Here is a 16,170-nt window from a genome sequence, read left to right as displayed (position 1 = left end):
AAATGGACTTGTTCTTATATGGCGCTTTTCTACTCTTATATGAGCACTCAAAGCGCTTCATACAACTAATTCATTCACCGTTTCCAAGTTGTTAAATGCTTGCTATCTATCATTCAAACTCCGATGGATGCATCGGAGACTAACATGAGGTTAGTATCTTGCCCAAGGATATTTGGCAAGCACACCAGAGGAGTCTGGGATCGAACCAGGAACCTTCCAGTTAGTAGCTGACCTGCGCTACCACCTGAGCTACAGCCAAGAACACTTATTCGCTTCCAGCTCTGTTTGTTTTTACCGATCCTGGGGGAAATATGTAGATATTTATCTGCTAAATGCTCCACCGTGCGCACCGCTGTTTAGCAGAAGTTTCCTGTTGGGATGCAGAGACTCTCCCGTCAGTCACAGTTTACCTGCCGACCTGTTCTCTGCTTTTTCCGTGTGGCAGACAGTCCATGTCTTTCTTTTTTTTTTAACCTGGGCGTTTCCTTTAACTGCCTGATTGGTAGCCAATCGCATTCTCGGCTAACAAAAACATTCTCCTCCTTGCGCATAGCTGTTACAGGTATGTCTCGTTTGATACGCTGTTCCTTTTGTATAAGCCGCCTGTTGCAGAGACTGCCTCCTCTGTGAAGACGCCGGACCGGTATGTAACTTCTGAACTCATCATTTTTGGTTTGAACATCGTTTTATAACTGGCCTAACTGGTGGTCAAACAGCTGTATAGAAATAAACGCGCTCAATATTTGATATCTTTAAAATGCATTTCTTTGCTCTTGCTTGCTTTGGTAAATATTTAGGGATGGTCAGCCCTACAAATAATTCATACACTTTATATCTGCTGGACTGTTGGAGTAGACGTTAGTCTGTTGTTACTCTTTGACACGGTGACAGTCCAACCAGTTTATCCTGTGGCACACCTGCGCCTGAGACCTCTACCAGGAACCAGGATTTCGTCGGATCCGGGTAACTTCGAAATTTTCGGCTAAAGTGTTTCATTTCTTGCCGCGGTCCATCCCACAGTATCTTATGCACATTAAAGATCAACAGGCATGAAGTCACCGCCCACTGTTCTGTCAGTTCTCCGAAAAAACCCCATCACAATTCCTGGAAAAACCCTCCAGCTCTTTGTGCAGACAGAAGGAGCGTCTGAAGTTTTTCCACTAGCGTGAAAATACTTTGCGTTTTCCAGGGGGTTAATATGAAATTCTTAGAGGCAACGTTATCATCTGAGTAACAATTTTATATTTTTAAATAAGCAGCACAGCACCCATTTGTACTTTCTGGCCTACATACTAGAGAGTATTCAGGGAATTTAAAATAGAAAGTAGCTCGTCCACAGAAGGACTGGTAGCTCCCCTTACGATAAGGGTTCAGATCACGCGAACAGGTGTGAAATGTGTGTGTTTAGTTAGTTTGTTTGTTTGCTTGTTTTAATCAATTTTAAATCATGCTTTTTATTTGTTTTTATTTCTAATGTCTCTGTAAAGCACTTTGAATCACCTTGTTGTTGAATTGTGCTATACAAATAAATTTGCCTTGCCTTGCCTTACATACAGGGCTGAACTGGTAATCTGTCATTTGCCTGATATGCTGATACACTTGTTTCCCCACGATTCAACACATACTTCCACCAACAGAGCAAGAAAAAGACGGAAAGTGTAATTAGAGAGAATAAAGCATTAAGTGACTATTAGTTAATTAGGTTTAACTATTTTTTCTTTTGTTTTTCAGGGAATAAAACATTTAATTGACATCAGTCCTGTTTCTTTCTGTCTAATCGAGCCAGGTTTTCGAAGTAGAATTTGAATATTATATGACAGTTTTTTTTTTAATTCTATTTCAATTTTTTGCTTGTACTATTCAGCTTTACCACTGCTTTGTGGAACTGTACAAATATTTACACTGTGTGCTGCTTTGAATGAGCACAGTGGGCCGCCTGGACCAAAAATGCTGATGATTTTTGTTTTTTTGTCCCAGTGCAGATCAGCCAGTAATTTAAAAATTGTTCTTATGTAATTCTTAAGATTCTTGTTATGATAAATGCCTCAGGAGGGTTTTTTTTTTTTTTTAAATCATCTTCATATGGGTACTGAGAGGAAACACCCATAATGGTGTGGCACGTGGAAACCAAGTAAACTGGTTTCCAACACAAATGATTGCTTACTTACTCAAGAGAGAATGCTTGCCCTCAGGATTAATGATGGAGGTGAACATTGTCTTCCACTGGAAGATATTATAATGCAAGAAGAAACTAAAAGGAAAAAAGCAAGGCTCTCGATGAAGTATCAGACACCGGCTAAGGAGATGAGGAAGAGGGCATCCGCTTCCAATAATCACTCTATCAAATGTGAGCTCTCAAGAGTTAAATTAATGAGCCAATACTACACATCAAATGCGAACAGGATTATAGTTGCAACAACGTGATCTGCTTCACTGAAATGTGGCTAAACTGTAATCAGACTTTGGAACTGTGCATTTAATCTGAGCTGTCAGAGATGAAATATAAACAGGAAAGTCAGCAACGAGCAGACCTGTACAAAAAATCTTCAGACAGTGGATTTAGACAGCTTGCAGTCATGGTGGTGTATGCCTCAGGTCCCTACAGTAAGTTCATATATTGGACACATACAATTCTGTGCAGGCACAATCAACTGATCACCCAGGATTTTTTTTTTTTGAGACTTCAACATACTGTTTATACTTTCTGATCTTACAACAATATGTTGACTGTCCAACTCGTTCTACAAGGATTCTTGGCTGATATTATGGCAACATTTAAAACAGTTATAATGTGGTATGCAACCCACATTTGTTAGTCTGGAGCCTCTCGAGCGTGTGTTCTTTCATCATTGTTATTTTGTTTATGTAAAGGACATGTAGCTACATGATACAGCATACTAAATAATAAGATACAATAGTTCTATTGATGTTTTTCATATGCATGTTTTTGTAAGAATGTGAGATAATAACTACCAGTATTTTATTATGACTTAATTTGTGATTTGGTGAAGTTAAGACAATGATCCACTATTTTAGAATATAAAGTAATTCAATTCTAGTCAATTCCAATTCCATTCTTAGGCTGCTGGCCCAGATAAGCATAAGAAAATGGATGGAGGAATGTAAACACCTGATGCATAGTTGTGTAGTTTTTGTAAGCGAGTAGTAGGCTACATAAGAACAGCGGCAGTTCCAGAGGTCATGTCTGAACACGAAAAAGGAATTGTCAAGCTAAAACCTGTCAAATGAATCCAGGACCCTGTACACAGTTCAACAAAGCCAGGGTATTTTTTCCTTTATCTGCATCACCCTAACATGCAGGTAACATCTGACCAATCGCACTGACTGATGTACCAGCAGTTACTGGATGAGTAAGGATGGAAGAGTAAACTATAATTATAGAAATAATACAAAGATGTTACACGCATAATACAGAATGAATGCAACACAGCTGCTCCAGTTAAATTAATGAGGTTTCAACAGTTACCCACAACACTGAATTTAAACGCTTTGATCTATAAGACCGTGAAAGAGCTACTATATCATACTATATTTAAAAAACTGTCGCTTGGAGTTCACAGAAAACAAAATAAAGTGGCCGCTAACAATTTCCTACTAATCCTCACGGAAAACTACTGGAGAACTTTAAATGCTGTCTGCACAAACAGCTCTGAGGGATCTTCCAGGAATAGTGATGTTTTGTTTTGTTTTTTCAAAGAACTGACAGGAGAGTGGGCGGTGATTTCACGCCTGTTGATCTCTAGTGTGCACACCTGCCTAACATCAGTGCTGTGCTGATTGGTCCAACAAACTGGATTCAACAGTGCGCGGGACTCCAGCAGCTGTGCTATAAAACAGGTGGATCTGGTTGGGATTAAGTTACCTAAAACACTTCTATAATGCATGTAAGAAGCCTTTTCAAAAAAAAGAACTGAGAAGGACGCAGGTGAGGTGAGAGAAGGCGGAGAAGGATCTGCCTCCTGTTGCTGCTGCAGAGAGATGCACAGAGACAGAGATGGCCACTGGCTTAGATACGAACTCTGGTCGGAGAATCGGAGCGTCTAAAGTGCGGTCAGTGATGTCAGGCAGGACGGTCGCTCTCCTTTTCTTCTCTCCTGTCATTGGGCACTCTGAAGACCGTGCAATATTAAATAAACATTGCCTTATAAAATAAACATACAAATAATCTCACACAGTCAATAGGCAAAGGCAAAAAAGTAATAAATAAAATTATATACTAAATCTAAACTAAGGCATAAAAATTGAGCTTCACTCTGCCTCTGAGGTTTACTGGTCCATGTACATGTCTGTTGGTTTGTGAAAAAAAGTGTTTCTTTTAAATATTAATATAATTGAATTAACACAGTATTTTACTTTATTTCTTTTAATCTGAAAAATGTTAAGATTCACCAGTTTGCTGCAGAAATTGCCTCCATGTGAAATGGGATGGCAGCATTTGATTAACTTCAGCAGGCTTAAACATGGTATCAGACTAAGTTGACAGTTTATCTGTATATTTTAATACAACGTCTGATTACTGCTGATTTTGTTTTCTGTGTAAAACAAACAGTGGTGGATGGAGCAGCTACAAATTTTGCTTTTCTTCACGTTGGAGTCTGTTGATTAGGGGCTCTGATGAAGGGCTCCCTGTAACTTGTTCCCCAGTAATGGTTTAAAGGATGATCGCAAGAACAGCAGTGCTATATTCTGTCTCGTTTTGCATAGTGCATTAAATGTTAATGGACTCGTCACTGCCCCCAAATGCAGAAGAGCAGTCAGTACCGACAGGAAGTTGATTAAGAAAAAATGCAATTGCAACCAATTTAGATAAGTTCAAAAACATTTTGAAAATAGAGAGAGTAAGCCCCTCAGGAGAACATTGTAACAGAAATACAAGAAACTTCTAACACAGGTTAGGCAAAGAACAATACCAAAGAACTAGAAATCACCAAAATCTAACTGAAACAAAAAATTCACATAATTAAAAACATAAGCACTCGGTCACGAGACTCAGGACAAAGACTATAAACCCCTCAGCTGTATGCAAACACAGGAAACACAGCTGCTGATAAAAGACAGACGGGCGTGGTGTGGTTTCCATATGCTGTATGTATGTGTGTGCGTGTGTGTTTGTGTGTGTGGTTGAGAACTTCCTGCTGCTTAGACAGTTTGTCTTTGCAGAAGTCAGCGTCAGTGTGTTTGCTGGCAGATTAGCCGCTTCTTTCATTTTTCATTCTGCTGTTTTAGCCACACTCGTGAGTATTATTTTAAAATTTTTCGTTTTACTACTTTTATAAAGTGAATACGTATCTGCATTAGTTAGAATTACTCGCTTTTAAAATCAGTAACAGCGTTTTTGCTTTCATTATAAGGGGAGTCAAAATGAAACCTGAGTACTGCTGTTTGTGCCGCTGTAATGCTCGAACACCCACAGTGTCTGTGACTGAACAAAGAGCTGAAGATGTTACATCCTGCCAGTTAATTAATGTGCATTCAGGGAATCCCTCAGTTAAAAAGTTTTTATTCAAGTGAAATAAAAGGCACTAAATAACTTTTAAGTATTTGATCTTACTCATAAGATATCCATTATTTGAAAGTAGTATGAGCTGCACTTCTGAAAGTGTTTAGAGTAGTTCAGAATACTGCATATGCATTATTGATACGAAACTATTTCTGTCATTCAAAACCATTAAAATGTTCCACGCTGCATAAGCAATATTTTTACTTTTGCTACATTGAGCTAACTCGAGCCGGGCCTTTCAGTGTGAGGTTTGAATGTTCTCCATTTGCCTTTGAGTGTGACTTGTAGTTAAAAGCACTTTGAGAGATCAGTAACACTAGTAAGGTGAAAAAAGCAATACATCAAAGTAACAACATTATAGTTGCACCCATGAGCTAATAAATAATGTACAGAAAGACCAACTAGAATCCATTTTTTCTGAGCAGGACCCAACCACACACGACCTCCTCACACTGCTTTGAAGGCCCAGACTAGTTTGGAATAAGTGATTTTATGTTTTAGTTAATGTTGTAGTTTGAAAACGGTAGTTCAGATGAAGTTTTTTAGATATAGCAGTGAGAATACAGTTTAACAGTCATCACATATTATATAATAATAATAGGCTTTCATGTTTTAGCTACATTGGACACGATACTGTGTGATAGTAGAATTTCTTTTTCAAAAACAAGTGTAAAACCTAAAAATATATTATCCCTGCTCTCTGAATTTACTTACTTTTAAAAATGTTACTGTAATGAGAAACCGCATTAGAGGAACTGGAGTGCCAGGAACTTCTCCATTTTCAATTCCAAATGTTGCTCCTGTGCTGTTAAGTAGAGGCCTTCACCTGGGAAGTTGTAGCTTGAAAGTCATCAGTGACTTATTTTAGTATATTCATGATGCAAAATAACCAACCACAGTTTTTTCAGTGTTTAAGTTTTAGTTTCTCTTTCTTCCCTTTGCTTTGGTTTCTTCTTTTTTCTGCCACGCTTCTCCATTTTCTTCCTCTGTTTTGATTCAGCAGACATTTGAACAATTCATCACACACTGTGTGTTGGTCGTCTAAAACAGAGTTGATCTCTTGCAGAATCAAGTCAGAATGAAGATAGCAGCCTTTAATGGCAAGAACCTGGGACATAAGAAAGTCCATGACAAGTCTGTCGTCAAACACCTCACCAAGGTGATAATAATTTTACCTTTACAACAGAAAGCTTTAAATACAACATCAATGACAAAATGTGTAACACTTAAATGATGTGTTTCCTCCAGATCATATCTCGGTACAGTGTGATTGTCCTGCTGGAGGTGGTGGATAAGAGCGGCAAAGCCATGGAAACGTTACTTCAAGAACTCAACAAAACTGAGTGAGTTCCCTGCAGTGATAGTGTGTGTATTTAATTATTTTATTTACAACATTTTTATGTAGAAAACTGCATGTTTAAGTTGCTTCTGTTTTCCTCAGCACTAACAGAAAACGCCCCTACAAAAAAACTGCCAGCAAACAACTGGGACGAGACACCTACAAGGAGCAGTATGTCTGTTTCTACAGGTGTGTGAGTCTAAGTTCACTCGAATACAACATCTCAGTGGTTATTAATCAGACTTTAATTTGTGAGATTCATGGCCAGACACACTGATGTCTGACTATTTGTGTTTATCTCTCAGACCAGATGAAGTGACGCTGAAGGACTCACACCAGTATGAAGATAATCAGGCTGGAGATGAAGATGCCTTTGCCAGAGAGCCCTTCATCCTGCGGTTTGATTGTCCAACTACAGGTTTGTGCTTTTTACTGTGTTTGAGTAACGCTTTAAGTTACAAAACAAAACAAGTGGAAGTGCCAAACACCCTGAGATCTGTGTATTGGCTCAGCAAAGGGGAAAGAATCACAGCTCACAATCATTTCTAATTTTCTTAGTGTATTTGCTGTGATCAGCTGACCTGCTGCTCTTTGTGGATTTACAGAACTGAATTCAATAAGATGTACACAGTTTGACAAGCTATAATGGCTGATGTCTATCCCCTGCATTGACACTACACTGTTTATTATCTTTACACTAGACAGAATACAGCTGGTATAAAGTCAGAATTTAGTGAATGGATCTAAACATCATCAGTTTAAGTTTCACCTAAATCTGACCACGAGCACTACAGTCACTGTGCACCAGTCCAACACAGAGCTTTGCTGTGAATCCACATTAACTCAACCTAACCTTATTATCCTGGACAAAGCTGCTGTTACGACCCGGCCTCGGGGCGACGTTCCATCTAAGCTGCACGCGTGCGCAATCGTTGTGCACAAAAAAATCTAACCGGAACTAAAATGTAAATAAATAAGTTAAAATTCATGTTGTTTCGCAGTGTGAGTCAGTGAGTGACCGGTGACTGCTCCATGATGCGATTCACATTCGTATATATGCAGCTAAGCAACGTCGACAGGCTATGACAGCGTCCTTGTGTGCCGACGCCGGTGTTTTAGCTGGCAAAGCGGCGTGGCTCATGTGGAGTGAATGACAACGTGTACAACCATTGGAGATGTGAGCAGGACAGACGGAACAACTGACGGGAAAAGTGTGGACTTTATACCAGTTTTTAAATTGTGTTGATAGGTCACGTAAAACCAGAGTTCTGATAAAATTTTTTGCAATGTTTGGTTTTCTTCCTGAATACTATCGTTGTTTATATTTACTGCAGGAAGAAACAGTAAAATCAGCGTTTTATACGTTTTATTGGGGGGGGGGTTAAAAGGGAGAGTGCAGTTTTACTTAGTCCAAGTACAAAACATAAAGCTGATGTAACGCACATAGGTTTATAGCTATTGCTACTTTTCACCAATCGTCCCTTAGTTTTAGGAGTGACAGCGGTGTTTTGAGATGTGAGAGATTCGCGACGTTTTGTGTTTGGAGTCTAAAGTTAGTGTGTTGTCTTGTGTAGTTAGTGTGTAGTGTAGTCAGTAGTTTTGTTGTGTGTGTCAGAACAATGAGGCGACTGCTGAATGTCACAGGTGTTACAGCAGTGATACATCTCCTCTTGTCAGGCCTGCAGGTATCAGGCTGTTGTTCTCCTTTATCTCATAGTGGACAGAAATAATTTTTTGGAGCGGCACAAATAATCTGTGTGGCATCAGATTTGATGCAGAACAGCTGATTGTTCTGTAAATAGTTTGAAATGTTTATTTAAAACTGCCTTGGCTGCATTATTAGGTAAACAGCTGAAAAAAACTTTGTTGTTTGCAAAACTCAGTAACTTTTAAGTAACTATATAAATAATTGCCCAGCATTGGTCATTATTTACTGTATTTTGCAGACAGAGAGTTACAGGACTCTCTCCTAGACCACAGACTCATAATACAAGTCAGAGCTTTATAAAAAAAACTATTTTACTTTTACTTTATTTTTACTTCCAATGGTGTTAACATACTACACAGGTCGTGAACAAGATTCTTTCACATTTTCATTGTAAGTGGGCTAAAGCAGTTAATTAAAAGTAATCTAACATAAATGCAAACGCTGTAATTTGATTATTTTAATAAACATGTCATACAGAAATGAAAGAGAACATTTTGTTCATTTGTTTGTTTCTACACGAGCTTTGTGTGATTTGTAAGTATCTGAGGCTGAGACCACAGAACTGTAAAACATGATTGTTGTGTAATCATGTTTTACACAACAATCATTGTGTATTATGTAATTTAATTATCCATAAAATCGTCACATTCTCTGTAAGAACTATTGAACAGCGTATATTTTAAAGGCTTTAAAACCAAGTAAGTAGAAGTTGCTCATAGGGGGTCATATGATTGTTGGGTTTTTCTCTGTATCTACAACATAAAGCGCCTTGAGGCGACTTTTGTTGTGATTTGGCGCCATATGAATAAAATTGAATTGAATTGAAACATCGCTAATGTCACAAAACTTTGCCGACATGTGGCCAACAGTAATGTTTTAATGTTCTTCATTATTAAACATTTGCACATAAATAAGTTACATAATATTCAGTACTTACATTTGAAAGTTTACTCCTTGGCTGCCCCGCTTCCGCCGTTTTTTTTGGCAAAATTATCCACACCCACCGCCGCACTAGGAAGTCTGGGATATGTTGGGCCATGAAGGATACGCCGACCCATCCTTAAAATTCAGGGAAATGAAGGACACATTTGGGGCTGCATTTTGAGCAGCCTTTGAATTGGGACAGCCTTCGTCGCGTTGATGTGACGTAATCGGCCTTAAAATGCGGCCTTTAAGGCTGCAGACCCTGAATTGGGATACAGCCAAAAACACACACACCAATGGGAGGAGCCACACATCAAAACAGGTGGCATGCGATCACAAACCACAACATTTCTTGGAATCAAAGCACTACCTAATATTTTCATGTAACATTTGAATAACACAATATTAGTATAGCTTAGTTTGTTTTGCTGGATGTTTCCCAGTATCAAAATACACTAATCCAATATTTGATTAAAATGATATTACATGGGGCGACCGTGGCTCAGGGGGTTGGGAAGCGTATCTGTAACCGGAAGGTCGCCGGTTCCATCCCCAGGCTCTCTGTCCTGGTCGTTGTGTCCTTGGGCAAGACACTTTACCCTACTTGCCTACTGGTGTTGGCCAGAGGGGCCGATGGCGCGATATGGCAGCCTCGCTTCTGTCAGTCTGCCCCAGGGCAGCTGTGGCTACAACTGTAGCTGCCTCCACCAGTGTGTGAATGTGAGAGTGAATGAATAGTGGCGTTGTAAAGTGCTTTGGGTGCCTTGAAAAGCGCTATATAAATCCAATCCATTATTATTACACGCAAGCTTTAAATTTGCAGTTTATCAAGCACCACTGAACATCATTACCTTTAAATCTAAGCTCTCTTCTTCCTCTCCTGTCTTGTCTTTCTTACCTTTCTCCATCTCTGAGTGAAGTTAGCTCTCTTTCTTTTCTCTCCCTTTGAAACAGAGCTGCTGGATCTTTAACTAGCGACACAGTGCACACAAACAGTTTGTGTACGTGCTGATGTGTTGAGCAGATAGAAGCGCTGCATTTAAAATTACCTGCCACTAGGGCTGCCACAAACGATTATTTTGATAGTCGACTAGTCACCGATTATTTTTGCGATTAGTCGACTAATCAGATCATCATCCATTGGACGTAAAACGTACAGCTTATTGCACCAGCAGCATCTGCTCTTATATAACTATCATTAGCTTACAGCTTGAAGTGTTTCAGGTATGTGCTAACTAAAAATAAAGACAAGATGATAGTTTATTAAAGTTTAATGAAATCTGCAGATTGTTTCGGTGAAGTTTAATAAACTCCTTGCTATCTAAAATATAACGGGACACCGGAGTATATTCTCGAACATCTCACACTTCTGATAATCAGCTGTCTGCTTGATGTTTATTCAGCTGTGTAAAAACTATAACTTTATTTAGTGCCCAATAAACACAGGTTATACCCTGTATTAGCCATTTCTGTCCTTTAGATTCTTACTTCATATTTTTCACACTAACAACCTTGGCAGTGTAGTCAAACAGAGGGAGCCTGTTACCTGAGCCTGACAGTGATGCCTGATAGTGTAGCACTCCACCTTCTCATCTAAATATAAAAAACTGTATTTCAGTTATGGACGATCTGGTCCTGATCCCAGTCCACACAAAGCCAGAGGACTCTCTGAAGGAGCTGGACGAGCTGCATGATGTAGTTGAAGACATCAGGAAGAAATGGAAAACTGATGTAAGTTTTATGTTTTGATTAAAAAATTCAGACCAATTCAGTTGTATTTGTATAGAGCCAATTCAACACAACAGTTGTTTCAAGGGGCGTTATAGTAAATAAAAAAAAAATGCATGATGACCCACTCCACCCTGCCTTTCCCCCAGCCTGCTTGTGTCACAGTTTGTTTCTGCAATAAAGAGAGGGTTTGGCTTATTTCAAATAAGCAACACTGCACCTGGTCAGGTCTTGCTAGTGATTATACTGACTACATACCTTATAGCAAGGTTAAGTTCTTGACTATGCGGCCTGGTGTGTGACACGTATGACCATGAAATTACCTGGGATTTGTTGCCTTTTAGAATATTTGTAGAATATAGCTGAATATTTTCTCTTACAGCAGAAATCTTCAAGCTGAAATACTACAATATCTTTCTAAAACTAAACAATTACTTTTAGTTTCTAAACCTAACCAAGCAGCGAATAAACAACAAACTGTGAACTAAGCTCCAAAACAGGACACAGATCAAACTCCCTTCATTCAGAATCTTAATAAATAACTTTATCTGACCTTTGTTTTAAAGCAGATCCTGAATATCTCACCTTGTTAATCCATATAGTGACTCAGATTATAATATATTTTTAACTACTTGATTTTGTCATCCTTTAGACAGACCGATAAGGAAGGAAGTCTTCAAGCTGCTTTGCTCATTAACAAATGAAAAGAAAACTTTAAAAACACAAGTGCATAAATCTTTGTATCCTACAGTGAAGTGATGCTCAATAAATGACAGCTCTTCACGGGATCGCATAATAACGAATATATCCTACCATATAAATCTTTGTGCTGTTATTTAAAGAATACATTAATACCATTAGACATTAGAGTGTCACATACTGGCTGTAACAAACATCTGTCATTGTACTAAGTGAGTTCTGCTCTCTTTTGGCATTTTTTGGCAGAATATAATGCTTTTGGGGGACTTTAATGCTGATGGACGATATCTCTCCAAGAAGAAGAAGGAAAAGATTCGCATCTGCTCTTCTTCCTACAACTGGCTCATTGATGACAATGTCGACACCACAGCTAGCAACAAAAATGATAACACCTACGACAGGTGACACACATATAGCACTTTCTATGCCCGAGTTTAAAAAACTTTTTATATAATCACTATATAATGGCACGACCTTTTGGGATATTTCTAATTTCTATTTCTTTGCTTCTGGTGTTTTGAAAAATTGTGCATAATGACCAAAAGGAAATAAGAGTTAGTTGTTATTTGTTTGTTAGAGTTTGTCTGTTTTGTCTGTATTGGGAACGTGCACATGAGGCTGGATGACTCACGAATTCTGATTAAATCTACCTGTGTGTACATTAAATTTGTGTGAAAAAAGTGCAGGAATTCAGGAAATAAATCAGTATAGCTGTAGTGGAGGCATGTAGTCCCAGACTCTTAATGTTTTAAAGATTTTTTTCTCAGAGTGCCTCTCACATAAGAAATAATATTGGCATCAGTGACTTTCAATTTGAGACAGAAAATGGAGAAATAAAACTATTGGCGCTTCACGCTATAAAGTAGACAGACAGAAATGAAGTTCTTAACTGTTTAAAAGAAATGCATCTCCTCTTTGTCAAACAGAATTGTTGTGTATGGACAGACCATGCTGAACGCCATCGTACCCAACTCGGCCAAGTCCTTCAACTTCCAGCAGGAGTTTGACCTGACCGATGAGGAGGTGAGTTTTTTCTAAGCTCAAGATACAAATGATTTGACAGGTTTTAGCATTTTAAAGGACACCATAAGTGTTGTCATTCAACTTTTTAAGGCCCTGGGCATCAGTGACCATTACCCTGTGGAGGTGGAGCTGAAGACCAAAGATGCGTCTGGGGAAGGACAATCTAAGAAAAAAGGTTATTTTTTCATCTCTGACTCTTACTTTATTTATATTTGACAGCAGGAATGGAGATTGATAAGAATTTAGTGATTCTGATGCCATTATTGATATCATTGAGTTCTCATTGGCTCCGCTTTAAGGGTCACCACCGTCTCTAAATGAATATATTTGTGCAAATTAATTACACGCTGTGTGGTCAAAGGTTACATGCTGACCTCAATGCTATGATCAGCATTGAGGTCATAACTCAAAAGAGTAACATATTACACAGAACACTCTTATTAAAAGTAATGCAGTACATTACTACCATTACTTCCAGGAGAAACTAAGTACTTATACTACACATTACATTTCTTTTTTCTATAAAATTACCTTAAACAAAATGTCTCATAAATACCACATACAGTGGGATGCAAAAGTTTGGCAACCTTGTTAATAGTCATTATTTTCCTGTGTAAATCGTTGGTTGTTACAATAAAAAATGTCAGTTAAATATATCATATAGGAGACACACAGTGATATTTGAGAAGTGGTAAGCTCAATGTAACAGGATAAACCCGAGGCTACAATCCCACGAACCAGCATAAATCCCTATCCTAATGAGGACACACATACAGTGCTGGTATTTGCTTTTTAGGCATGAACACAAAGCCTGCAACACAAAGCAAAGATGAAAACCAGACCAAAGACACTTTAAAACAATCGCCACGTGAGTCTACTGTAGGAACATGAACCAGGAGAAGTGGAAGCTACATCCTGACTACTCATCACTGCTTTTGTTACCTGTGGCAGATCAGGGACTGGCTATTGGGCTGGGATCGGCATCCAGTCAGCTTTAACATCACTCTATTGAACACTTTTTATGATTTTCAAACTCACCCCAACCGCTCGCAGCAGATGGCCCCGCCCCTCCCTGAGCCTGGTTCTGCTGGAGGTTTCTTCCTGTTAAAAGGAAGTTTTTCCTTCCCACTTTCGCCAAAGTGCTTGCTCATAGGGGGTCATATGATTGTCTCTGTATGTACCCTACAGGGTCTACCTTACAATATAAAGCACCTTGAAGTGACTGTTGTTGTGATTTGACCCTGTATAAATAAAACTGAATTAAGGAAATATATTTCTAAAGGTGCTATTGACATAAAATTCTCACCAGATGTCAGTAACAGCCCATCCAATGCACACATTCAATGAAATCAAAGTATACATGTCCATAATTTATGTCTAAAATGACACGGGGAAAATGTTTTCAACATGCTCACTGAATTTTATTTCATGCTTTGAACAAAACCCTTTGTTGGTGATAACGGCATCAAGATGCCTACTGCACGGAGAAACTAGTCACATGCATTGGGTGCAGGTGTGATTTTGTCCCATTCTTTCAGACATCCAGTCTTCAAATCCTGAACTGGAACCTTCAGTGGTTTAGAAATTCTTCGGTAACCAGTGTTATCAGTATGTTTTGCAACAACAAGGCTGCAAAGGTGTAGAGTTTGCTCATTGGCTTCATCCTTCATGAGATGTTTCCTGTGTGACACCTTAGTAATGAAACATGGTTCTATAAGCCATTAGTTGAGACTAAACCAGCTGATTTTAATTTGCACTAAATGGCTTTTTTTTTTTCATTCCTGTCCCGTTTGGCGCTGCAGTAATCAGAATTATTGTCTGAAGGCCAATTAAAATGAAAAACAAGTGGATCATTGTGGCTTTGCCATACTGGTCCACTTGATTGAGCTTTATTATTTATTTATTTTTTTACTTTTACAACTTATTACAATTGGAACAGACAGGGCTAGGGGATAGAAAAGGGAAAGATGTAGACAAGTTCAAGAAAAGGGGAGGGAAAGAAAAACAGCAGGGAAGAAGGACAGTAAGAAAACTAAAAGCGTCTTTTTGCCTGTTCCTTTGTTCATGTGTTCAATACCTTTTCGTTTGTCATTTCTCTTTATTACACATAACTTTAATGGGTTGTTACTGACATCTGGTGAGAATTTCATGACAACAGCACGTTTAGAAATATATTAACTTAGAAAATTGTTGACATGTGCAGTACTTATTTTACCCATTGTATTTCCTCTTTCTAATATTAACAACAGGACAACAGGAGCAAAAAAGAAAGCAAGGACAAGCATCCAACATGCCAACCAAGAGAGGACGTCGGGCTGTTAAGTGTTAAACTTTAACAATCTTGCTATTAATTTTTAAAATTTGGGTTACTCCAGTTAATTTTTAAACTCAGTTTTTCTTCAGATTTAACAGAAAACCACATCAGGTGGTTCAACGTGATAAAAAAATAACTCTGTTTGTCTTCTTTACTGAATTTACTGTGGAAAAGACAAATGAGTGTAAAGATATGTAAGAAATAATTGTTGTTTTATTATATGTTTTCCAGACACCTTCCATGGTAAACATGAACTTATTTTGGTTTCTCTTGGTCACTGTATAGATAGCATACCCCACAGGGTCTACCTTGGGCTATTTTGCTATTTAGAGTGGGAACGTATGTATAAATATTTTACTTCTGAGCTAAGGGCATTAGTAGGAAATAAAATGTATTAACATTTTTAATAATGGAAATGACCATAAATTGTTGAAGAGCATGCTGATAAGTGAATAAATGTTTTGTTTGGGAAAATATTTGCAGATTCATTTCAGCTGTTAAATTGAGAATCTGCCTGAATAACCAGGAATGGAGGGATTGAAGCATATTTTGTTCCACCAGTTGAATAATGATGGACTGTTTTTTCATATTTGATGCAATTAAATGACTGTTTACATTAAACCTGTCATGGTGAATTGGATTAAAGGACTCAGGTGCGAGACTCCTTGCAGAATGACAGTGGATTTATTTACAGTGAAAAGGTGAGTTAACAGTTCGAGTCTATAATCCAAAAAGGGCAGTGCAGTGATACGGCGACCTCTCCTCACGGTGACAGTGCAGTAATAATCCACAACAACTCCTGGTGCCGGCTCCTCCTCCAATCCCTGAACCCTGGAGGCAGATGAGAAAAAACACACGCTCAATAACGAAAACGTCCTCTCCTTCACAAACCGGGTATGCTAATCATGACTACG

General features: G+C 38.5%; 1 protein-coding gene across 3 annotated transcripts; it reads left to right on the top strand.

The window, feature by feature from the left end:
- Positions 1-556: 556 nt before the first annotated feature.
- Positions 557-15,879, top strand: LOC146710337 (deoxyribonuclease-1-like). Of its 3 annotated transcripts, none has more exons than XM_085457743.1 (10): positions 557-643; positions 6,588-6,680; positions 6,770-6,864; positions 6,963-7,049; positions 7,166-7,278; positions 11,111-11,223; positions 12,166-12,320; positions 12,846-12,942; positions 13,033-13,117; positions 15,192-15,879. In XM_085457743.1, the coding sequence occupies exons 2-10, from the start codon at positions 6,600-6,602 to the stop codon at positions 15,269-15,271; spliced, it is 906 nt and encodes a 301-aa protein (XP_085313869.1). In that variant the 5' UTR covers positions 557-643; positions 6,588-6,599; the 3' UTR covers positions 15,272-15,879. The 3 variants fall into 3 exon arrangements, with proteins under 3 accessions (XP_085313869.1, XP_085313868.1, XP_085313867.1); XM_085457742.1 differs by lacking the exon at positions 557-643 and adding an exon at positions 5,133-5,255 and having other exon boundaries at positions 6,972-7,049; XM_085457741.1 differs by lacking the exon at positions 557-643 and adding an exon at positions 5,134-5,255.
- The last annotated feature ends 291 nt before the right edge of the window (positions 15,880-16,170 follow it).

This window comes from Copadichromis virginalis, linkage group LG5, assembly GCF_057382275.1.
Source record: "Copadichromis virginalis isolate Kocher_CV1m ecotype Utaka linkage group LG5, C_Virginalis_male_GT1.1, whole genome shotgun sequence".
Classification (NCBI taxonomy): domain Eukaryota; kingdom Metazoa; phylum Chordata; class Actinopteri; order Cichliformes; family Cichlidae; genus Copadichromis; species Copadichromis virginalis.
Note: the sequence above shows the minus strand (reverse complement) of the source record. Positions and strands in the feature narration are given on the sequence as shown.